Source organism: Eptatretus burgeri, chromosome 9 (assembly GCF_056783735.1).
Source record: "Eptatretus burgeri isolate ZD-2024b chromosome 9, Ebu_testis_v1, whole genome shotgun sequence".
Taxonomy (NCBI): Eukaryota; Metazoa; Chordata; class Myxini; order Myxiniformes; family Myxinidae; genus Eptatretus; species Eptatretus burgeri.
The window spans coordinates 10,597,107-10,622,221 of NC_140969.1; the positions used below are offsets into that span (position 1 = coordinate 10,597,107).

At 43.8% G+C, this 25,115-nt stretch overlaps 1 protein-coding gene across 7 annotated transcripts in view; it reads left to right on the plus strand.

Annotated features, from left to right (window-relative positions):
• Nucleotides 1-23,077, plus strand: part of LOC147019510 (metabotropic glutamate receptor 8-like) — a 544,678-nt gene extending 521,601 nt beyond the window's left edge. For 6 of the 7 annotated variants that reach the window (XM_085894056.1, XM_085894058.1, XM_085894052.1 and 3 more), the window contains 2 exons: nt 21,730-21,979; nt 22,676-23,077. In XM_085894056.1, the coding sequence (XP_085750182.1) occupies nt 21,730-21,979; nt 22,676-22,728 (303 nt within the window). In that variant the 3' untranslated portion in view covers nt 22,729-23,077. The remainder of the gene's footprint in view (nt 1-21,729; nt 21,980-22,675) is intronic. The other variant, XM_085894059.1, reaches the window with a different exon arrangement.
• Nucleotides 23,078-25,115: the final 2,038 nt, after the last annotated feature.

The following is a 25,115-nucleotide window of genomic DNA, read 5'->3' on the forward strand; positions in this document are numbered from 1 at the left end:
TTCTAAAATCTTCAATTTTCATCCGATTGGCATCAAATTTGAAGCCCATTTGCATATCAGGTCGCTGAATTCAAGTACGAATTATTTTTGATATCAACATAGGCCACATTGGCCAAGTATTTTTCTCTTCTGTTTACTTTAGTGTTTTTCTCCGCAACCGCTTGTCGGATTGAGACAAAATTTTCACCAGAGGAGCGTCCACTCATGGAGAATGTTTTCATGATAATTATGATGTCATAGGTCATGTGGTGTGGCAGCCACGTTAGAAAAAATGAAAAACTTTGGACCTCTATCTCTGAAACCGCACCAAGAAAAAATTGAAACGTGGAACATGGCAAGTACTCCTTATGGGGAATAAGTTTGATTTATTTATGATGTCAAAGATGCCTTCATTATGACATCATAATTGCACATGTGGATTACTAAATCTGATCAGTATGAAAATGTTTGAGCATCATCTCGGGATAAAATGGTCCACAGAAAAAAAAAATAGATGATGTGATTGGTCACGTGTTTCGGCAGCCATATTGTTTTTTTTTTTTTAAAAAGAACCTTCAAAAATCTTCTCTGAAGTGGCTGAACTGATCGAGGCAAAACTTTACACGTATGACCGCCTGTCCATGAGGAACAAAAGGTTCACATATATGATGTCATAGGTCACATAGCTTGGCAGTCATTGGATTTACCCTAAAACCTATAAAAAAAATTATTCTCCAGTATGGTTGGAGAGGTTAAGGGGAAACTTCACACAAATGTTTCACAAGCTTTGTGTGTACAAATTTTTGAAGGAATAATTTATATGCCACATTGGATTGAAGGAAAATATTAAATAATGTTTTCTCTGGAACCGCTTAATTAATTGACATGAAATTTCACAATTGTGATCTAATAGTGATGGGGAATGCATGTTTTATAATTCAACTTGATCAGATGCATGGAATAGCAGCCAAGATTTTTTTTTTTTTATCTGGGTTCTTTTTTTATATATATTTTATTTTATTTGAATAAAGCTCACTGTGCTTGGATGGGTTTGAGGGTAGAGGAGTAGCAGCTGACACCCGAATCCTATCCAGGTTTCTACTGATGACTTCATCTTTGCTTTTTTCTTGTTTGGGTTCCTTCTGATTACCCCAATGCAGTACTGTGCCTATTTGGTTTTCCATTTGATTTGAATTGAATTTATTTTAATCCCATTCTAAATTCAATTGAATAATAATTTTTAAAACGTCATGGGTCAGGGTCAGGTGTTCAATCAAAGCAGGGTTGCATGAAGCCAGACGTCTTGGTAGTCGGTCATCACTGCCAGCAGTTATTAAGTGACAGTTCTAGTTATGCTGTTATTAATTACACTAGTAGATACCCGTCTACGACGGGTATGAGGGACAGGACGGATCACAATACTCGATTACGGTAGTTTCTTTGGATGTTTTCCGCCGCATTCACAGCTCAGTTCATATTGGTGGTGTGTCTGGGTGCCCATGGTAGCGTTTGAGACCAAAACGATGGAGGCGGTTTATTTATTTATAACCCAAACATGGCGGTTCTAATCGCTCTACCGCAAACGGGACGAGGAAGGTGGCACGAGTCGCTTTTCACTGAGTTGATGATGTTTATTTGTTTTTATTATTAACCAGAAATAACAAGACTCGGCAAGAAAAGGGATCCGGGGCGATTCGACGGGATGGTGTGGGATCGGGCGTGGGGAAAACACAGACAATTCCAATGAATATTCAATTCTCAAACCCTCGAAGGCACCAAGTACACACACACACACACACACACACACACACACACACACACACACACACACACACACACACACACACACACACACACACACACACACACACACACACACACACACACACACACACACACACACACACACAAAACGTAGCTACTTCTGGTGGTCAGGCTGGACCGTGGTGTGGACGCAACTGTCCCTGGATCAGCGTCGGACGAGCTGGCCTTGCTCTCGTCAGGGGGGGCAGGAGAAACCGTGGTGCTGTCGACCTCCTGGTCCTGGCCCAAGTCCGCTCACAGCCGCCAGGGAACCAGTTCTGGCGCCAAATTGCGAGCTGGCCCCGTACTCCGAGTCAGCAGAACCCCAGAGCCAACCAAGGTGAGGCACGAGGCTCAGCAAGGCTCCAAGACACGATGAAGAACACGATCGAATCAGCACAACAACAAGTACGCTTCCCGCGCAACAGCCTCCACACCAAAAAAACACGTTCTTTTTGTCCCGATCTTCTTCCTCTTCCTTTTCGACCCAGAACAGAACCTTTTTATCCTCCTGTCCTCGTCACTTCCAATCGAGCCGTTTTATTGGCCCACCGCCGTCGCCTTCCGCCAATCGTGATCACAGGGCGGAGCCATCCACAGCCCTGTTCTGTGACGTCACGGCCAGCCTCCAGGGACTACTAAAAGGGATTTACGCAGACACACTTACCCTATCCCGTGTCCCTATCTAATTACGTGACAATTATCATTTCCCCCTTGAAGAAATGAACATTTACTAGACAACTTATCACCACTGAATTGCTACTTATTACATCGAGATCCTGGTAAACTCGAACAGCATGGCATACCTAATTAAACATCCTAATTACCCTTTGAATGCATACCCCCCCCCTCAAACGTAACACTGCCCCCTCCTCTGGTACCGCAGCTCCTGCAAGGTATATCACAGGCGCTACCGTACCAGCCTTAACACTTACTGACTCACACCTAATTAACCTAACGAAATAAAGTAGGAGGGGCAATGGGCAGTGAGTCGCAGCTAACTTACCTATCCTGCTTCATGTACTACCCCCTTGTGGCCTTATCCTCGCCTAAACAATCATTCGGTTTTTTTTTATTGTTTATTTTTTATTTTTTATTTTATCACATGAGAGCACTGAGCGAAGTTGCACTCCATCTCCTGGATCATCGCTCTTGCCCAACGCTCTTCCAGTCATCTGGGGAGGGGAAACAAAAGGTTCCACAAAAACACAACACTTATACTTTACATTCCTACTCTAAGCCTTAACGACACTATTCACAGGATATTTACACTTGACCGCCTCCCCCAGTGGATGCTAATAGACCCAGCGTTACCTGGGGAGCCAATTTTCAAATTTGCTTTCCCCAAAATTATGCGGACATCATGCCCTTGCTGCACATGTCAAGTTGTGCGGGATCGAGTGGGACTCACACATCTTCACAACACTCACACCATGGTCATCATCACATTTCTAGGTCATGGTCCTCATTTTAATCATGCAGGCTGAATCCCGTCGTGGCCGTGGGGTGGGTTACCACAAGATGATGGGGGCATCTCAGGTGCAACCATGCCCACAGGTAAGCTTTAGTCCAACCCAGACGTTTCTCCACCCCGCTCCCTTTGATTCCCTCCCCCCTGGTAGCCATCATCTCTCATCCCGTACAACACACTGGAAGGGGTCTCACTGGCTCCTCTGGCCTTCCTGGGTCGCCAAGGTCCTACCCGCCTTGGTCGCCCAACCAGACCCTCTCCCAGTTGGCTCCAGACACTGTCACCATTAGCCACCAGGGGTGAATCTCCTTGAAGGGGGTCGCAATTCACACTCACCGTGAGCTTCAGCAATCCCTGTGGACAAGCACATCATCCCCACCCACAAAACCCACATGACTCCCCCACCCCATCGGCCTTACATGTGACACCTGCATTTCTAACACTTCGCCGACCATGACCTTCCCTATTACCACACCATGTCCAATAAAAAATCAATGTGTGCACCATACATTTCACTTCTTAACTTAAAACAACTCACACAGCACTTCTTAACTTAAAACAACTCACACAGCACTTCTCACCCGATCCACGCACCAGCCATTGGACAGCCACTTGTGCCCGCTTTGTTACCAATTACCCACTGTCCCGATTGTCACTCTAAAACCCAGCAGAACTTACAAACCCATGCCAATTTTCCCACAATTCATTTTTTTCCACCAAAGGAGGGCACTTCGCCACAATCTCAGCAGCCGAGCATGGCCGTATATGCTCAGCCCAATCTAGTCTCCCCGACCCCCGACAGTGATCTCCGGACCCGACCTATGTAAGGGCACCTCGGATAGACCTAGCGGTTCAGCAGGAGGATTCATCCTCTGAAACATTTGGGTAATGCCAATTTCTCCCAGCCCCCCTCCCTGATCCTGGATCTCCGCCTGTCGGACCGTCACCGATGGCCTCTCTGGCACCCGACCCGGCCGCCTCCACGAGGCCAGCCTGGCTGCGCACTCAGCCGCTCGGTGAACGGTGGGTGGATCCTGTAGCTCCACTAGCGCTCGGACCTCAGGGTCCGGAAGAGCAGCTAAAAATTTCTCTAGTGCCAGTCTGTCCCAGGCCTCCACTGTAAGGTCCCGATACGCGATCCTGACTGATTGGTAAATGTCCTGTGCCAGCTCCTGCACTGTCTCACCCGGCTTTAATCTGCGGTGCTGGAGCTGGGCCCGCACCAGATCACAGTTTGCCGCGAACCCAAACCGACGGCTCAACGCCTCGCAAATGTGGGAGCTGGTCAACATCTCCTCCACGACCGCGTTTAACACATCTGCGGCTGGTCCCCGCAACGTTGCCACCAAATTCCCTGTACGTTCCTGCTCATTCCACCCGTTTAGTCGGGAAATGCACTCAAATTGCGTCAGAAAAGCTTCAACGCTCCCTGACCCGTCGAAATTTACCAGGGGGATCACTTTTACGGTGGCCCGCTTCTCAGTTTCTCCCTTGTCCGAATCCAGCCCGGGGATCAAACACCCTTGTGGCTGCGCATCCAATTTCGGAGCCCACTGTGGCCAAAGATGTTTTGTGGTGAGGATTTCATGGGTCAATTTTGCCTCCTGTTCCAAACGTTGAATGGACCGATTCACCTCTTCCCGCAGGATCTTCTGGGCCCGCACAACCTCCTCCAAGGCTCCGTCGCGAGTTTCTAGCTGCTCCTCAACCAACCCGGGCACTCTACTTACAAAAGACGGCTCTACCAGGCCTTTATCCAAGACTTCATCTTGGCTCATAATTTTATCTTGTTCGTCCAAACGAGCCTCCAATCCTTTTACCTCCTCCGCCAAATTCATCCCTTGCTTCCTCAGCTCTCCCCACTCTTCAACTTGCAGCTGCATACGAGCATCCACACAGGCACGATGACGTTCCAGGCTTTCATCCACTTTATGAAGCACGGTCCACGCTCGGAATGGGGGAGGTTCCAACCCTACCCCTGTCTCTCCCTTCTTCCCCCGACTCGCTGCCAGACACGTGGCCTTCCTCCTCAAACATCTGCACATCCGCCATGGTGCAGAAGTCCCGTTTGACGCCAATTAAATTTAATTTGAAAACTCCCACCAAAATTTTCCCGCGCTTTTCTGTAGTAATTTTATATTCCAATTCGTGGCGAGATTTTAATCCTGGTATATAATTTAGAGGGTTTCGAACATCCAACACCCTGACACCAATGTGACGTCCACGGGACTTGAACAGTCCCGCCAACGTAGAATGAGCCGAAACGATGGAGGCGGTTTATTTATTTATAACCCAAACATGGCGGTTCTAATCGCTCTACCGCAAACGGGACGAGGAAGGTGGCACGAGTCGCTTTTCACTGAGTTGATATGTTTATTTGTTTTTATTATTAACCAGAAATAACAAGACTCGGCAAGAAAAGGGATCCGGGGCGATTCGACGGGATGGTGTGGGATCGGGCGTGGGGAAAACACAGACAATTCCAATGAATATACAATTCTCAAACCCTCTAAGGCGCCAAGTACACACACACACACACACACACACACACACACACACACACACACACACACACACACACACACACACACACACACACACACACACACACACAAAACGTAGCTACTTCTGGTGGTCAGGCTGGACCGTGGTGTGGACGCAACTGTCCCTGGATCAGCGTCGGACGAGCTGGCCTTGCTCTCGTCAGGGGGGCAGGAGAAACCGTGGTGCTGTCGACCTCCTGGTCCTGGCCCAAGTCCGCTCACAGCCGCCAGGGAACCAGTTCTGGCGCCAAATTGCGAGCAGGAGAGGGAGGCAGGTCCGCCCGCCGTTCGACCCCGTACTCCGAGTCAGCAGAACCCCAGAGCCAATCAAGGTGATGCACGAGGCTCAGCAAGGCTCCAAGACACGATGAAGAACACGATCGAATCAGCACAACAACAAGTACGCTTCCCGCGCAACAGCCTCCACACCAAAAAAACACGATCTTTTTGTCCCGATCTTCTTCCTCTTCCTTTTCGACCCCGAACAGAACCTTTTTATCCTCCTGTCCTCGTCACTTCCAATCGAGCCGTTTTATTGGCCCACCGCCGTCGCCTTCCGCCAATCGTGATCACGGGGTGGAGCCATCCGCAGCCCTGTCTTGTGACGTCACGGCCAGCCTCCAGGGACTACTAAAAGGGGTTTACGCAGACACCCTTACCCTATCCCGTGTCCCTATCTAATTACGTGACAATTATCATTTCCCCCTTGAAGAAATGAACATTTACTAGACAACTTATCACCACTGAATTGCTACTTATTACATCGAGATCCTGGTAAACTCGAACAGCATGGCATACCTAATTAAACATCCTAATTACCCTTTGAATGCATACCCCCCCCCCCTCAAACGTAACAATATTATGATTATTTATATCAATGATTTGGATAGTCGGGTGAAGAGTAGACTTTCCAAATTTGCAGATGACACAAAGCTTGGAGGTCAGGTGGATAGCAGAGGGGGTGGTGATCAGATTTAAGAAAGTATTGATACTTGCAGAGATTGGGCAAAAGATTGGCAGATGGAATTTAACCTGAGCAAGTGTTAGGTGTTGGGGATGGGAAAGAACAATGAAAATAGAGATTACAGGATGCAAGGGGTAATTTTGGAGCGTGTCACACAAGAGAAGGATCTGGGGGTGGTAATAGATATGGGAGGTAAGCAGGCAGCACAGTGACAGGCAACTATAGGTGAAGCAAATAGGGTTTTAGGCTGTATTCGGAGAGGGATCGTTTATAAATCAAAAGAGGTGGTGTTAACATTGTGTAGGAATTTAGTGAGGCCACATCTAGAATATTGTGTGCAGTTTCGGTCACCAGAACTCAAGAAGAACATAGATGCCATAGAGAGAATTCAGCGCAGGGCGACTAGATTGATTCCGTGCGGATGTAGTATTGATACTTGCATATCTAGACTCGGCGAAGAGGAGCAGCTGAAGGAGACAGGGCTTTATCTACGAGAAAGGAGGCAGTTACAAGGAGTTATGACAAAGATGTTTAAGATCATGAAAGGCATAGAGAAAATAAGTGCAGATGAATTATTCAGCAGAGTAGACAGTGATAGGACCAGGGGCCAACCTGAGAGTAAAGAAGTGGAGAGTTAATATGGGGGATTTTTGATAAGATGGGGGATTAAGGCAGGGGATTTTTACGAGAGAGAGACGCAGAGAGAGATAGAGATTAATGCATGAAATGGTCTTCCTGGAAAGGCAGTGGCAGCAGAAACAGTTGATAAGTTTAAATTGGAATTTGATAGGTACCTGGAAGTAATGGAGATAGAGGGGTATGGGGATGTTGGCAGGACTTTTAGGTAGCCTGAGCATTGATGGGTGATTGTGTGCATGTGCAAGGGGTGCTGTTGGTGGGGATCTCATCAAGGGGTGCTGTGTTTTTTTTTTTTTACCCAAGCCCATGCCTCCTCCCCTGGAAAAAAAAAACATTAAAAAATAATACTAAATAATAAAATACAAAAACTACAAAAAAACCCCACAAAAAACACTTCATTGAAATTAAAAAAAAAAAAACATTTTTCATTTTGATCTCGTGTTAATGAATTTGTGTTGTGTTGATGTAGCGCAGGCATGATGGGTTGAATGGCTTCCACCTGTGTCTAATTTATTTGTGTTTCCTTGTGATATACTGTATCCAGTGCAAATATTGGAGAGAGCTCGCCAATTGGCTTAAGCATTCAAAGGAAACAGTTTATAAGGAACAGCTGGCTTGGCAAGCAATAAGCGATCACCCATCTGTCATATTAAACACCTCCCGGAGATGCCTGACATGTCAACCTATGTCTGAATTGGACAAATGAACACTTTTTTTCACAGCCAGAACTGCTGCTAAGTTCAAATCTGGAGCTTAAATTTTCTAATTCACATTAGTTTAAGAGATTCTAGAGGTTATGGCATGTGCGGAAATGAAATAAAGCCACGAACGCTGGTGCCTCCAAGCGTTTATAAGCATTGCAATGTACCCAGAGATTCATGCATATGATGATCAGGCATTCAATGATCTGAGTGAGGAAAGTGGAAAAAAAATGTTATCATTAAGAAATTATTGTGGCCTGTTCCAAGTCAAGGCATTGTTAACAGGCTAAAAAAAAGGCAGCTTAAGACTCTTTCGAGCTGACCAAAATGACGCGCCACCATCTTGGCAAGGCTTATTTTAGTTTTTCGGGATGACCACCCCTTAAATTATCTTCAAAAGGGGTGTTTAAATTAATCCAAACACCCAATTTTCATTCATGCACCACGTTGGCATTCCCTTCGTATGCATGTAAAGTTTGGGTCCACTCGGTTTCATGGTTTTGGAGTTATGAAGTAGACGGCGGATTGACGGACGGATGGACACACTGACATTTATTAGCACAGATAACATTAGTGTATATCGTCGTCAGGATATGCAAAGTGCATTTCCCTGCCGTTTCATTTGCTTCACGACAATTTATTCCTGCTCAATAATTGTTTCTTTAGATAGTTCCACTCAAGATTTAACATTCTTTGTTTTTACCCCTGTTTGTCTATTTATCTGTCTGTGAACAGGATGTCTCAAAGTTCTGGATGGATTCTGATGAAACTTGGTGGACAGGTTGGGTGTGTGACAACGATTAATTGATTTGATTTTGGTAAAGATAAAAATCTGGATCCGGATACGATCATTTTAAAAAAATTTTGAAGTGATTCTTCACCATTGAGAGATCGAGCCAAAAACAATATACAGCACGATATCTCAAAAAGTTGTGGATGAATTGTGACAAAGGTTGGTGGAAGAGTTTGGTTAGATGACTTGCTCGAGCCCCTGCCAAGCTTATCTATAGACCTATGATTGTACATTTTGGGGAGGGGTGTTTGTAGATCTTGAGGAAAAATGATGAAAACTAGAGCAAATATTAAAGTATGAAATGCATGTGTCAATGAGAACGGCACTCGGTAGAGTGCATACCTCTGCCAGGCAGAACAGTTTCCGCTTTTTAGCCCACTGAAAGGCTGGATCTGGATCCGGACCTAAACCAAAATCCAATCGGTTTGTTCTTGTTACCTAACAACTCAACCACATAGTATTGTCACAACTCATCCACAACGTTTTGAAATATTATGTTATATATCGTTTTTGCCACATCTCAACGGTGAAGAATCACTTTAAAAACTTTAAAATTCTCATATTCAGATCCGGATGCGAATCTTCACAAAAATCGAATCGATTCATCCTTGTGCCAAACCTGACATGTCCACCAAGTTTCTTCCAAATCCGTCCACAAGATTTACAAATGCAGTATCGTGTTCTATGTTATTTTTAGCCCTATCTATCAATGGTGGAAAAATCACCTTAAAAATTCTAGTATTTGGATCTTTTTTGTGTGTACATAGTCGAGGCTCACATTAGAGCAAACACAAAACATATAGCAAAGGGAGCAGGAGACGAGAGGGGGCAGGAAAGGGAAACACAAGAGTAGGGAATAGGGACATGAGGAGATTGATGGAAGAGAGAGGGATGGGGCGGTGTGCACAGGATAAACAAGATGGGCACTTTCAGGCAGGAAAACATGGAATTTGAAGGAGGTGGGATTAATGGGAGTAGAAAAGATGATGGTTTTGGATGGGGGGAGATATGAGATGGTGGTGAACAGCTGTTTTGAAGACCTGGAGGGAAGAGTGGGTTTGAAGAGTGGTGAAGTTTGTTACAGAGGTGGGAAAAAGAGGAATGAAAGAGTGAATGTGAGCAGTGATTCTTGATTTTGGCAGTTTTACCACAAGAGGGTTGCTGGCGGACCTTGAGTGTCCTGCAGAAATATTAGGGGGACAGAGTACAGACAGAACAGGGGGTTCACGACTGGAGAGGAGATGGTGGAATACAGAAATACCACCGACCTGCCTGCGGTGAGAGAGTGGAAGACCCAAAGATGTAACTTCATCGCAGGAGATACCAATGATCCTAAAAGCCTTGGTTTCCACAGCGTGAAGCCGAGCTAGGTTTGAGGCAGGAGCATGAGTCCAGAGGGCAGAGCAGTACTCCATCAAGCTGCAGATGAAATCTTTGTATGTGGTTAAGAGCTCAGGTGTGCCAAGGAAGGACGTTGCACGATGGTGGATGCCCAGCAAAATGAGTACCAGACTGGCTTTGGAGGCCATCTTGAAAATATTGCTTTCCAAGGAAATATTATGGCAGATAGTGTGACCCAAAAGCTTGAGAGACAGAACTTCTTCAGGATGATTGTTGAGAAAGTGGATGGGGGTGTTTTCCAGATGGTCCTTTTGGAGAGACATGGTGAGAGCGTGAGAATTGTCAGGATTGAAAGGCATCTTCCAAGTGCTTGACCAGCTTGTGATTTTACCAAGGTCTGCAGAGAGTGAAGAGGCTGCTGCTTGCTGACCTGAGGAATGAGAGATGGTACGCAGAGGGTGGAGTCATCAGCAAAAAGATAAAGAGTATTTTTGAGAGAGGTAGAGGGATCATTGATGAAGATTAGACAAAGCACCAGGCCCAGAACACTGCCTTGAGGAACTCCAGCCTGGACAGGAAGAGGAGATGAGAAAAATAAGCAGTTAAGGTTGATTTTACGATTGAGGTGGCTGGCTTGGGACCTTCGGGTCCTGGGTTCGAGTCCCTGTCAACCATTGAATTAACACCAGTTGGATTGAATCTGCCTGTCATCCTTCTGAGGTCGGCAAAATGAGTGCCAGCATACTGGGGTAATAACCATTCGGGGTAGCCTGTGTCGGAGTGGCGATCCATCCAGGACTGTACTCCTTGCCAATGAAACTGCCTCAGCAGCCCTATGTTCTTTTATAACACGAAAAAGGAAGTGTGTGTGTGTGTGTGTGTGTGTGTGTGTGTGTGTGTGTGTGTGTGTGTGTGTGTGTGTGTGTGTGTGTGTGTGTGTGTGTGTGTGTGTGTGTGTGTGTGTGTGTTTTGATGACTACAGGAGAGGAAGTCCACGAGCCATGAGTGGAGATTGCCTTGAATAACATAAGAGTTTGGTGAGCAGTGTGGGGGTGCCAGACCATATTGAAAGCTTGCAATATGTCTGGGGAGATGGCTCTGATCTGACCTCATATGTGGCATTGAGGATCTCCGTCCATTGTTGGGAAAACAGAAGCATCATGTCCAAGGTAAAGTGACCTGGTCTGAATCCAAATTGCTGATCAGAGATCAAGCTATTGGAGAAGAGGAAGGATTTAATCTCAGAAGTGATGATGGATTCCATAACCTAACTGATGAATGGGAGCAGTCTCATTGGTCTGGAGTTGAAGGGATTTCATTTTGCAGTAATGTTTGCTGATTTCCAAGCAGATGGCAGATGACCTTGAGCAAATGAGAGGGTGAATAGAACAGAGAGAGGGTGAGCAAGAGCAGCAGAGCAGGTTTTTAGGACACGTGGGCTGATGCCGTCTGACCCGTTGCAGAATGAGGGACGAGGTGTGACAGCAAAATCTCCACCTTCTGGGGAGAAAATGACACAGAGTCCAAGGAGCAGCTGGGTGTGAATGAGTAATGTGAGTCCAGAAAGCGATGGGTTTGGGACACAATACTTAGAAGCAAACACGGAGTTTAGGCATTCGATCTTTTCATGTGCAGTGTCAGCTGTGCATCCATTTGAGGTAAGCGAGGGTATGGAGGGGGAAAATACACCAGAAACAGACTTACTCAGACACCACCAGAATTTATAAGAGGGAGACAGGTTTGAAAGTTCAGAATTGAAATTAGAAAGATGTTGTTTCCTCGCTCTCCTCAGGGTGGACACACTTGTTTGGAGCTATGTGGAAGGAACTGAGATTGATTTCAGTTCGATTTGGCCTCCAGGAGGTGAAGCTAAGTTGTTTCATGGCAACTGTCTCACCACAGGGTTCAGTGTACCATGGGCGGGTGGAAGGGTGTGACAGCTGAAGATGAGATGGGATAAATCTGTCCATGAGAGAGAGCAAATTTCTTTGAAAAAAATTCCAGGATGAGTTGATGTCAAAGACTGGAAATGGGAGACCAGTCTCGAGGTTTGATGGCTGCTTTGAAGTCCTTGCCAGTCAGCCTGAATGAAGTTCCAGACTCTTTGGCGCTGAGTTGGTTCTCTGAGAACGGTCAGAAAGATGTTCACTTTAACAAGCATATTGTCAGATGAACCAATTGGAGCAGAACAGCAGACATTTTCTGGCAAATTGAAGGGAACTCTTCACCAAAATCTATTCATGTCGTCCCCATCATTCACCCAACCTGCCCACCAAATTTCGTACAAATCCATCCACAACTTTTTGAGACATCCTCTTCACAGACAAACAAGGGTGAAAACATATCCTCCGTCCACCTTCAGTCATAGAGGTAATAATATTATGAGTATACATAACAAGGTTATGCCTCTGAACATTTCATTGGTTGTAGAATCATTTTGAATCAGACTTTGGTGACCATTTTTGCGAACATAACGAAGCACCCCTCTTCATCACTTGCTCCACTTGCCGAGTGGCCAGACCAGTGGTTTACAAAGCTGTTGATATGGAACCACTGGTTTAGGAAGTGGTAAGCAAGCTGCTTCCAAACGGAACACACCCCAGATCTCGATAAACTTTTTTCGATTATTTAATCTCTTTTTATATTTTTCCTTGGTGAAAAAAATTTCACCAAGTATGTCGGTTTATAGCATGTCTGTCTGTCTGTCTGTTTGTCACACAATTTTAGGCACAGTTTTCAAGCAATCGTTTTGAGGTTTTTTTTGTGTGTGTGTGTGTGTGTGTGTGTGTGTGTGTGTGTGTGTGTGTGTGTGTGTGTGTGTGTGTGTGTGTGTGTGTGTGTGTGTGTGTGTGTGTGTGTAGGTGACTGGCCATGGACAGCAACACTAAATTTTGGTGAAGATCTGAATCCGGATCCAGATCTGAGAATTTTTTAAGCGATTCTTCACCATTGAGAGATGGGGCCAAAAACGATATGTAGCACAATATCTCAAAAGGTTTTGGATGGATTCACCCGAAACTTGGTGGACAGGTTGGGAGTGTGACATGGACTAATCAATTCACTTTTGCTGCAGATCCGATTACGGATCCAGATACGAGAATTATTTATTTTTAAATGATTCTTCACCATTGAGCGATGGGACTAAAAACGATATTGCATGAAATCTCAAAACGTTGCAGACGGATTCACATGAAACTTGGTGAACATTTCGGGTGTGTGATAAGGACTAATTGATTTGATTTTGGTGAAGATCCGGATCCGGAAATGAGAAAAAAATTTTCGTGATTCTTCACCATTGAGAGATTGGGCCAAAAACTGGATAGCATGATATCTCAAAAAAGTTGTGGACGACTTATGACAAAACTTGGTGAGTGAGTTGGTGAGGTGAAAATATTTTTGTAAAGGTCCGGATTCAGATCTGATCTATCAGTGGCACACGAAATGTGGCTATTCAGCCTGGTGGAGATATGCGCTCTACCGAGTGCCATTCCGTTTTGCAAAGTTGTCACTCTGTGAGTGATTTTTCATTTTGCTTGTTCAGGTCAGATCAGGTATGGGAGCATGCGCCGGAGCAGCATCCCCCAGGCAGATGCCTGACCCATCCCCATCTCTTCGAGATGCCGATCAACCTGCTACAACCACGACGCACGTGGTTGGCCCATTGGCCTCCTCCACTCATGAGGCTCCCTCGCTGAGAGAATCTGATGAGCAAGATCAGCATCAGGAAAACAAGCCACATGTCCATACAGCCGCAGCTGATGCTCATGGACCGTGTAGGTAACAAATCTCATTTGAGTCTCTCTCAACAACTGCTCATTGGAGACAAAGTCCGACCAGTGATAGCCAAGGATTCTCCGTAGAGACCTGGTACCAAAGCAATTAAGTCACCATTCTGAGATCCCTGGTCAAAGTAAAAGTCTCACATCTGTAGAGCAAGACCTCGGAAGAACAGGTAAGATTCGGGAATGGGAGGTTGTAGATCGGAAGAAATCGTGAAGGTAATGGTGAGAGAGGGTCAGCTCAATAGAATAAAGATGGTGTGCCGGCAGGAGGAAGAAGAGGAGGAGATGAAGAAGAAGCAGAAGAAGAATCGAGACTTGTGAGTGTGCAACGAGAAAGGTAGTTTTTTTTGTTTGTTTTTTGATTTAAGACAAGAAATAGAGTGTTTAGTTGGGAGGGATGGGGGACGTTAGGAAAGTGGGGAAGATACAAATTGAAGGTAATGGGGAGAAAATGCAAATAAACACGATCGTACACCGAGGGGAACGATGGGTAGGCCTCAAGCACTCGGTTAGAAAAGGTCGACGAAAACTCACAAAATAGCACGATTTTTGAAACAAAACCGAATTAGGAACACACAGTAACATGCAGGTAAGAAAATAAACAGTTAAAATGGGACAGATAACGACCGGAAACTTAACTTTGAGATCGACAGCAGAGAGCCCTGAAGGAGACCTGCCAACGCTCCAAACCCAGAACCGGAAGTCCGCAGCCTGATGGAGTACTGCTCTCCCATCTGGGTTGGTGCTCCTGCCTCCCACCTTTCTCGGCTTCATGCTGTGGAAACCAAGGCATTTCGGATCATTGGCATCTCCCGCAATGAGGCTGAGTCTTTGGGCCTCTCACTCTCTCACCGCAGGCTGGTCAGTGGTCTTTCTGTCTTCTACCGTCTCCTGTCCAGCCTCGCTCCCCCTGCTCTCTCTGAGATTTGTGCCCACCACATTTCCGCAGGACGGTCAAGGTCCGCCAACAACCCCCTTCTGGTAAAACTACCAAAATCACGAATCACTGCTCACCTTCACGCTTTCATTCCTCTTTTTCCACGCCTTTGGAATAAACTCCCTCACTCTATTCAATCCCATTCTTCCCTCCAGGCCTTCAAAACAGCTGTTCACCACCACCTCTTATCATCCCCCATCCAAATCTTCGATCTTTTCTACCCCCGACAATCCACCCCAAACCCACCTCCTTCAAATCCCCTGCTTTCCATCCTGAAAGTCCCTGTAATGTCCATCTTGTATTCCCCATGTTTCCCGTCCCATCCCTCTCCCTTCCACAGATCTCCTAATGTCTCTGTTCCCCACTGTTTTGTCCTTCCCACTCCCGCCCCTCTTGTCTCATGCCCCCCTTGCTGTGCGCTGTGTGTTAGCTCTCACACGAGCCCAGTGTGACCACTCCTTGGCTTTTTTCACAAGATCTTGGCTATTCGTTGTTCACCTTGGCGTTTGGTTTTCTATAGGTTTTCTATTATCATCGCTTTTCCGAAACCTTGTCAATTCTTGGCTTTTTTCATTGGCTCACCTTGGCATTTATGAAAATGAGGAGTGGTCACACTGCACAAGCCTCGACAAGGTATAAAAAAAAAAGAAAAAGACTGGAAGCACCAAGGACCTGAAGACTCTAACTTTCATCCTGCACAGGTATCGAAAGCGTCACACCCCATGATCCAGTGAATGCATGACTCCCCATGTCTGACACAGATGTCTATTGACCTCTGACTCACAGCCAGCAGAGACATGAAAATCACTGCTAAGGAAAATGAATCTCTCCATGACCTCAACATCCTCACCACACACAAGCACAGACAGGACAGCAGCATCCAAGATGTCATTGAAAGCCTGGATCTTAGTTTTGACCCAGGAAACCCGAAATGCCAGCGGCTCCGATCCTCATTCGGCACCTCGAGGGCCCCCAAAATGATATCCAGAGTCTCCGCAAAGATGACTGCATCAGCTGCGAAATCAAGGTCAGAGATCTTGACATTCCCAAAAGATGCACCGCAGCTTGATCTCTCCGACACCCTCCCTAGAATCCAGTCCATACAAGTGCTGAATAGTGTGGGGGCCAGTACACACCCCTGGCGAACTCCAGTAACAACTGGAAATAAATCAGAGATGGTACCACCACATCTCGCAGCACTCTCAGTACCAGAGTATAGTAGTTCAGACATCAGGTTGATCAGTTTTGGTGGCACCCCACAAAGACAAATAATCTTTCAGGGGGCTTCCTGATTTACTGAATCGAACGCGTTGCAGAGATCAACATAGTCTGCAAGTAGCCCCTGCTGAAATTTTCGTCTGCGTTTGGTGAGGACCCTGAGGCCAAGGATACGGTCAATCGTTGACCTCTTTGGTGTAAAGCCTGACTACTCTGGGTGCTGGTGCTCAAGCAGATGGTGGCGAACCCCCATCAAGAATTATCCGAGCAAAGTCCCAGCCCGGCATTGAGAGCAGTGTCTCCCCTCGGTAGTTGTTGCAGTCCTGGCGATCACCTTTACCTTTCCAGAGAGGGACAACAAAGCCCCTCTTCCAGTCAGTTTGGATGATGCCTGTGTTCACCGCAGCTTGTGTTTCCACAAATGAAGGTGGATCACAGTTGATTGGAGGGTTAGCAGTAGGCATATTAACACCCCTGACATTCAACTCAGCTGGTGGATCAACCTGGAACATCCGCTCAAAGTAACCGGCCCAGTGAGCCTTCACTTCGGACTCCTCTGTCAAAAGCCCACCTCCCTCTGCTCGAACTCCATTACACCGAGGGATGGGTTTGGAGGAACGCAATACGCAAAATCCCCTGTAAGCAGAACGAGAATCACTTGACCACAGGTGATGCTCTACCCCCTCACAGAATCCTCACGCATAGGCCTCCTTGTCCACCCTCAGCACACTTACAGTTTTACTCCTCAACGCCTCAGTTCAACAGCTCAGCTCTGCCATTCAGCCTGGCCCTGCGAATCTGGTCAATGGTATCTAGTGTCCCTTGAGAGACAAATTTCTTCTTCGCCCTTCGGTGACTTCCAAGATATCCACCGACAACATCAAGGATGGTGGTCTTGAAGGCACACTACAACTCTTCAGGATTCCCCAAAGCACCCGGACCCGCCCCAAATCCCCACCCAGCCTGTTCACAAACTCAGCGACCCTCTCATCCTTGAGCTTGCCATCATCCTGCCTAAGCTGGGATGCTACCATTCTCCTGTATTTAAGCTGCAACTTCAGAGTTACGACAACAAGCCTGTGGTTGGTAATGAGGAACTGAGCACTCCGGTAGACCCTGCAGTTCTGGATCATCCTCCAGTAACCATCAACGAGCACATGGTCAATCTCCTTTGCCATGCCACCAGCGTTGGAATACAAACTCCATTGATGAGCCTGTGGGTACGGAAACCATGAACCAGCCACCCTAAGTCTATGACTTCTTGCTAAGTCAAGGAACTTAGTGCTCTTCTGGTTCACAGTTCCAGACCTGTGGGGACCAACACACGTCTCATAACCATCCCTATCAGTTCCAGTCGATGCATTGAAATCCCCCAAGACAAGATTATCTCACCTGGGGCACTGATCAACCAGACTCTTGCGTGGCATAGAATGTGTCCTTCACGGTGAGATCACTCGCCTCAGTCGGAGCATAGACAGAGACCAGGGAAATGACACCCAAGGAGTGACGAATCCTTAATCTCATAATACGCTCGACTGGTGTTACCTCAATTATCATTGGAGTCAGCTTATTGGACACAGCTACAGCAACTCCTTGGGCATGGGAACCATCAGAGCGACCAGACCAATAGTGTGTGTAACCACCCACCATGAACTCTCCACTGTCCAGTCTCCCAACCTCAGAGATTGCTGCAATACCGATGTTCAAATGCTTAACTCAGATGATAACAGAGACAGGTGATCATCCTCTCTTAGGGATAGGACATTCCAGGCACCCACCCGAAGGGACCGCCTCAGGTTAACCCAAGGAGACCGCCGTCTGGTGGACGACACCTCAGCGCCCTCCCGACACAAACTACCGCAATCTAACCTGGGAAGGTTACCCCAAGGTTTTCCTCCTATCATCAAGGAGTGGGAGTCCTGAAGGCTTTTCCCCAATCCCATCATCTGGTGAGCCGCCCTGCGGATGACAGCTGCAGAAGAGGTACTCCCACAGAGTGGATTTTCAATTTTCTTTGCATTTTTGTGTTTTGTGGAGTGAAGGGTTTTACGGAGGCCGGAGTGCAAATCCTGCCACCAACCTCCTAAAAAGGTAACCCAACTGCAGGAGGACATCCGCAGACACAGTTTGGTACTAGATATGGATGGCTGTTGGCTCACAAGGAGTTCCTCCACCCTTTTACAGGTTTTATTTTTAATCCTCCTTGCTATCCATATCATACACCCTTCTCACCAGGAAACCAGGTGGGGGAAACAGTTTAGTTGCTGACAACCCGACCATGAAACAGGTTAGTTCAGGTTTATATGGTACCTGTAGCAAGTCGCACATCTAATCTGGCCTGACCTGACAATATTGTTATGGTGCATATGATATGATAGACATTGTTTGCCGTTATGGTGGATGTGATAGTTTTGGATGTCTCTTCATTTGTTTTGGATCTTCAATTCAAATTGAATGTCTTTGTTCTTTTGGGTCTTTTTGAGTTCATTTGCAAACCATTTGTTAGTTGTTTTTCTCCGGTGTTTTGTTACGTTTTATATCCTTTCAAACTTATCAGTAAAAGTTTTGGGGATCGTTTTCTTTCATGTGGTTTTGTTTGTATTCCACTTATTTGCTTCTTTTCACTGCCCTCTTTTTTCTATCAGAGCTTTACTTTCTGTTTCCATGTTATTTGTGACATTGTTTTTCTCATTCCTTTTCTCAATAATTACCTTGACTGTGCAGCTCATTATTTCATGAATATGCCTGTTTGAAGCGAGTTTGCAATTTCAACAGCACAAAGAGCACGGATCACTCAAACAGGTTTTAGAGCCAGGTTGGTTGTGAAACGATTACATTCCATGTCCCTCAAATGGAGTGTGAAACAAAAAGAAAAACTTGTATTCTTACATTGACATCACATTTATATTTCCAAGCAACGGCAGTTGTAATGTATGAAATGAAAGCTGTTCCACATCATGAATTCTAACACTTTAAGAATGGGGTGGAAAAAAAAAAGAAAAGAATATAATTTTGAGATTCGAATTGTGCCCAGCGGCGGTGCGAGGGCACGATGCTAAAAGCAGCCTTGGAAGCTCTGTCTCTTGATTGTCGTATGCTATAACGTGGACCAGCATTCCAATAAAGATGCCACAATCTCTAAAAGCATCCATTATTAAGGTCACCTTTTGGTTGGAGGAATAGTGCTTTCCAGGGCTGAAGGTGATTTTCCAATTTCAACAAGAGAGTTTGCTTAATGGTCGCTATCAACTCGATCAAGGTCGTGTTTGTACGTGTATTCTCCTTATTCTTGTGCAATTCGAAGTTTCTTGCAGGTTGTGTGCACCATTACCCTTGGGATTATGACTTGCATGTTGTTCGCAGCAGCTTTTGCTTCCTGCGTCATCTGTGATGCACAATGCTGAGGAACTTTCGGGTTGAAGAGCTCAGATGTGAGCGACTTCAGGATTAAACTTTCATTGTAAAACCTTCGAACGGGAATCAAAGGCTATGTAAGGCTCGGAAAAGCAAAAAGTTAGTCCCTTGACGTAGCGCCTTGTTCAATGATTCATTCTATCTATTTCTCAGTTAGATATTCCAGCCTCTTTGAGTGTGTGGCATCTGTTGTCCATTTCCTGCATTGAAAACATGGTTTAAAATTATTAGCCCGTCTCCAACTCAGTGGGTGATCGGGTTTTTCAAACACTTCTGTCTGTTTGTCTGTGTGTCTGTCTGGGCCGTAACTTTTTTTTACCATATGAGATTTGTTATCAAATTTTCAACAAAGCATTATTATGAGAATATGGAGAAGGCAAATTAATAATTTGGTCAAAAGGTCAAAATCACATAAACTTGTCAATTTTCATCCAACTGACCTCAAATTTTAAGAACTAGCATATTGGGTCACTGAATTAGTTCATCAATCAAAAGCTGGAAGCCTATTCTTTTCTTTTTTTTCGATCAAAAGGTTATGGTTGCATAAAATCGTAAATTTTCATTTTTAGTTGTTTTCGTCATGTTTATCCTACGGAAGAAGAGGTCCGTGTACAAAGCGGACACGGACAAGCTTTGCATTTTGAGATGCTTTCTAGTTACCTCCACCACCGAAGGCGAAGGAGGTTATGCTTTCACCCCTTTCTGTCTGTTTGTTTGTTTGTCTGTTTGTTTTTATACAGGATGTCTCAAAATGTTGTGGACAGATCCGGATGAAATTTGGTGGACAGGTTGAGTGTGTGACAAGGACGAACTGCTTCGATTTTGGTGAAGATCTGGATCCAGATCCAACTACTGGAATTTTTTAAGTGATTCTTCATCAATGAGAGATAGGGCTCAAAATCGATATATAGCATGTCTCAAAAATGTATTGTTCCTGATATGTTCTCGTGGATCGGGCATTATGGGGCGGAGGCGTGCGCTCTACGAGTGCCCTTCTAGTTGTGTTTGCGTTGGTGTTCAACTTGCTACAAGAGGGATTTTTGGTTGAAGTGCATTGGCTTTGTTTCACTGAGACCTGTGTTTAATGAGAGACACAATGAATGTATGAAGTCTCATGGTGAGCAGTTTATTTGCTTCTACAGCAGTGCTTTCTATGACTGTGGCTGCTTCCAAGGTTCAAGATCTGACTTTCAGTGTTTTGACATTCGTTGTGCACCTCCAATTTCTTCCACGATTTACATCATCCTGTCTGTTTGTGGTACTCATAATAATTATATGAAAATAATAATAATAACAATCATTGTTGTTATTTCCTCTGTCATCGAAGGTGGACAAAGGTTATGTTTTCATATCGCCCCTTTTTGGCTGTTTGTCTGTCTAACTTTGAGCACAATATCTCAAAATGTTGTGGACAGATTCGGTCAAAACTTGGTGGACAGATTGGGTTGTGTGTTAAGGATAGGATGGATTGATTAGATTTTGGTGAAGATCTGGATCCGGATCTGAGAATTTTTTTAAATGATTCTTACTATTGAGAGATTCAGCCAAAAACGATAGACAGCATGATATTTCAAAACATTGTAGCTGGGTTCGGTCAAAATTTGGTGGATGAGTTGGGTAGGTGACCAGAACAAGCCAATTAGATTTTGGTTAAGGTCCGGATCCAGATCCGGCCTATCAGTGGGATATGTAAACTGATCGGCCTGGTGAAGGTATGCACTCTACCAAGTGCCGTTCCAGTTGCTGATGTTGTTATAATGCATATGATTATCAGTGATATGTAAACTGTTCGGCCTGGTGAAGGTATGCACTCTACCAAGTGCCGTTCCAGTTGCTGATGTTGTTATAATGCATATGATTATCAGTGATATGTAAACTGTTCGGCCTGGTGAAGGTATGCACTCTACCAAGTGCCGTTCCAGTTGTTGATGTTGTTATAATGCATATGATTATCAGTGATAATCTGATTGAGCAACAACTTAAATTTAGCACGAAATAATATTGTCATTATCACAGTGACAATATTATTTTTACCATCAATTATAATTTTTCATAAAATCTATCAATGTTAGTTTGAAGCACTGTTAACTCCGTTTTGGTTCATGTTAGAGGTACAGTGAATTTGACACACTCTTGTCTGGTAGGTTTACATCCAGACAACAACGCTGACCATCTCCATGAGCCTCAGCGCCTCCGTGGCACTTGGAATGTTGTACATGCCCAAGGTCCACATCATCCTTTTTCACCCAGAGCAGAATGTCCAGAAACGCAAGCGCAGCTTCAAGGCCGTTGTCACAGCAGCTGCCATGTCCAACAAACTGACGGGACCAAAGGCGAGCGAGCGGCCCAATGGAGAAGTGAAAACCGAGCTTTGTGAGAGCCTCGACAACAGCGGTGAGTCATGCCGGGCAGAGTGGGATGGGGCAATTGGCTACGGCTGACTACAACCCCACCTTTCAAGTCCCTAATCGATGAGCTACAATGGTGAGAGCATTTGTCACCCCGTGACAGTGGCATTCGGTTGTGAGAATGACCTTACTTTCCCTCCTGCCTCATCCAGTGTGCATGTGCACTTCGTTAATCACAATCATGAGCCTCATAATGGAGGTGATAATGATGCGATTTGAAAAAGTGACTTAATGAGAGTGTGATGTTTAAGGGGACAGGAAAAGCAAGTAGAATCCATAAGCCCCTGATGATGAGTTTGGCACCAAACATGCAACACTGTTGGAAAACCAGATAATGGACACATCCCTTGATGAGGAAAGAAAGAGTAGGAAAGTTCCTTCAAAGTATAATGCATGGTCCAGGTAGAGCATCACCACTAAATAGCATTATTTCTAGTTTGATTGATTTGTATCTGCCTGCATGGGCACAACCCTGATAAGATTATATGTTGGCATTAACAAGCTGTTTCCAGAAGTCAGCAGGGTTTAGATGGCATAGCAATGGTGGCCAAAACACTGCAAATGAATCATTTTGTAAAAGTCTTTGCATATGCCTTGGTGCTTATGGTACTTCCCTTATTCCCTTTCCTTCCTTTCGTCCCTATTGTAACTATCCACCCTTGCACTCCACCACTTCGCTAAGGTTCTTCCTGCACCAAGACAACTTATATCAGTTACAGCAACCACCTCATGTAAGGTTCCTGGAGGACTGAAGCCACCACACACATTGCTTGATGAGCGAGTGGAATATTGTCATGTGCTTTGTAATCTCCGCAAGGGTGGTCTTGCACACCTGAGAGTTTAGGAGTCAAAGACATATCTCCTTTGGTCATGACACCGGCAACCCAACGAAAAATGTTGCCTGCTTTTCTGCCAAGGAGCTTTGGACCTCTGCATTTGAAATGCCAAAGTGGCAAAGTACATGTTAAAGGCTTGTGCTAGCAACAAAGCAGCCTTTATCACTGTGAAATGGCCAAAATAACAAAAAAATCGTTGTCGAAGTTATCTTTGATTCCTCTATATATATATATATATATATATATATATATATATATATATATATATATATATATATATATATATATATATATATATATATATATCTATATATATATATCTATATATATCTCTCTCTCTCTCTCTCTCTCTCTCTCTCTCTCTCTCTCTCTCTCTCTCTCTCTCTCTCTCTCTCTCTCTCTCTCTCCCTCTCTCTCTCCCCTCTTTCTCTCCCTCTCCATCACCCACCTTTCCATCACCCACCTTTCCCTTTTCCCTCTATACCATACCAAACCGCACCCACTCTCTCTCCTTCACTATACCCCTTTCATCCATATAGTTATATATATATATATATATATATATATATATATATATATATATATATATATATATATATATATATATATATATATATATATATATATATATATATATATATATATATATATATATATATATATATATATATATATATATATATATATATATATATATATATATATATATATATATATATATATATATATATATATATATATATATATATATATATATATATATATATATATATATATATATATATATATATATATATATATATATATATATATATATATATATATATATATATATATATATATATATATATATATATATATATATATATATATATATATATATATATATATATATATATATATATATATATATATATATATATATATATATATATATATATATATATATATATATATATATATATATATATATATATATATATATATATATATATATATATATATATATATATATATATATATATATATATATATATATATATATATATATATATATATATATATATATATATATATATATATATATATATATACATATATATACATATATATACATATATATATATATATATACATATATACATATACATATATATATATATATATATATATATATATACATATATATATATATATACATATATATATATATATATATATATATATATATATATACATATATATATATATATACATATATATATATACACACACACACACACACATATATACATATATATATATATATATATACATATATATATATATATATATATATATATACATATATATACACATATATACACGAGGTGTGTTCAAAACGTATCCAACCTTAATTTTTTGTGCGTAAACAAATGAAGCAAGGGAGGCATGGTTTGGTGCACGATGTAGGCGATCCTAATTCGTGTGCGTGAATATTTTCCCGCCTGCAGAAGCTGTCAGTCGCTGACAGACCGCCGATGAGTGAGGCAGTCTAAGTGAGCACCGTCGGATTTTCGTTTTTGACAAAATGACAGATCACTGTGTTGAAGAAGTTGGTATCGCTGTTCACAGTCTCCAGCATGACCTGTGCGATCTCCAAACGGAGTGGCTTCTGCTCGATCGTTAGCAGCTTTGGCACGAACTTCGCTGAGATTCTCCTTAAGCCCAAATCCTCAGTCACAATGGAATGAACGGATCCAATGCTGACGCCCACCGCGTCTGAAAGTTCTCTGATCGTGATTTGACGATCCTGCATCAGCAGGGTCCTCACTTGGTCAATGACTATCTCATTTCGGGATGTTGAGGGCCTACCAGAACGTGCTTCACTTTCCACTGATGTGCGACCATCTTTGAAGCGGTTGTGCCACTCTTTCATCTGTGTGGTGCCCATTGCTTCATTCCTGAAGGCCTATTGAATCTTGCGGATCGTTTCCACTTGGGAATCGCCAAGCTTTACACAAAATTTGATGCAGTAGCGTTGTTCAAGTTTTTCCGTCATTTTGTCAAAAACGAAAATCCGACAGCGCTCACTTACACTTCCTCACTCATCGGCGGTCTGTCGGCGACTGACAGCTTCTGCAGGTGGGAAAATATTCACGCATACGGATTAGGATCGCCTACATCGTGCACCAAACCATGCCTCCCTAGCTTCATTTGTTTACGTACGAAAAATTAAGGTTGGATACTTTTTGATCACACCTCGTGTATATATATATATATATATATATATATATATATATATAT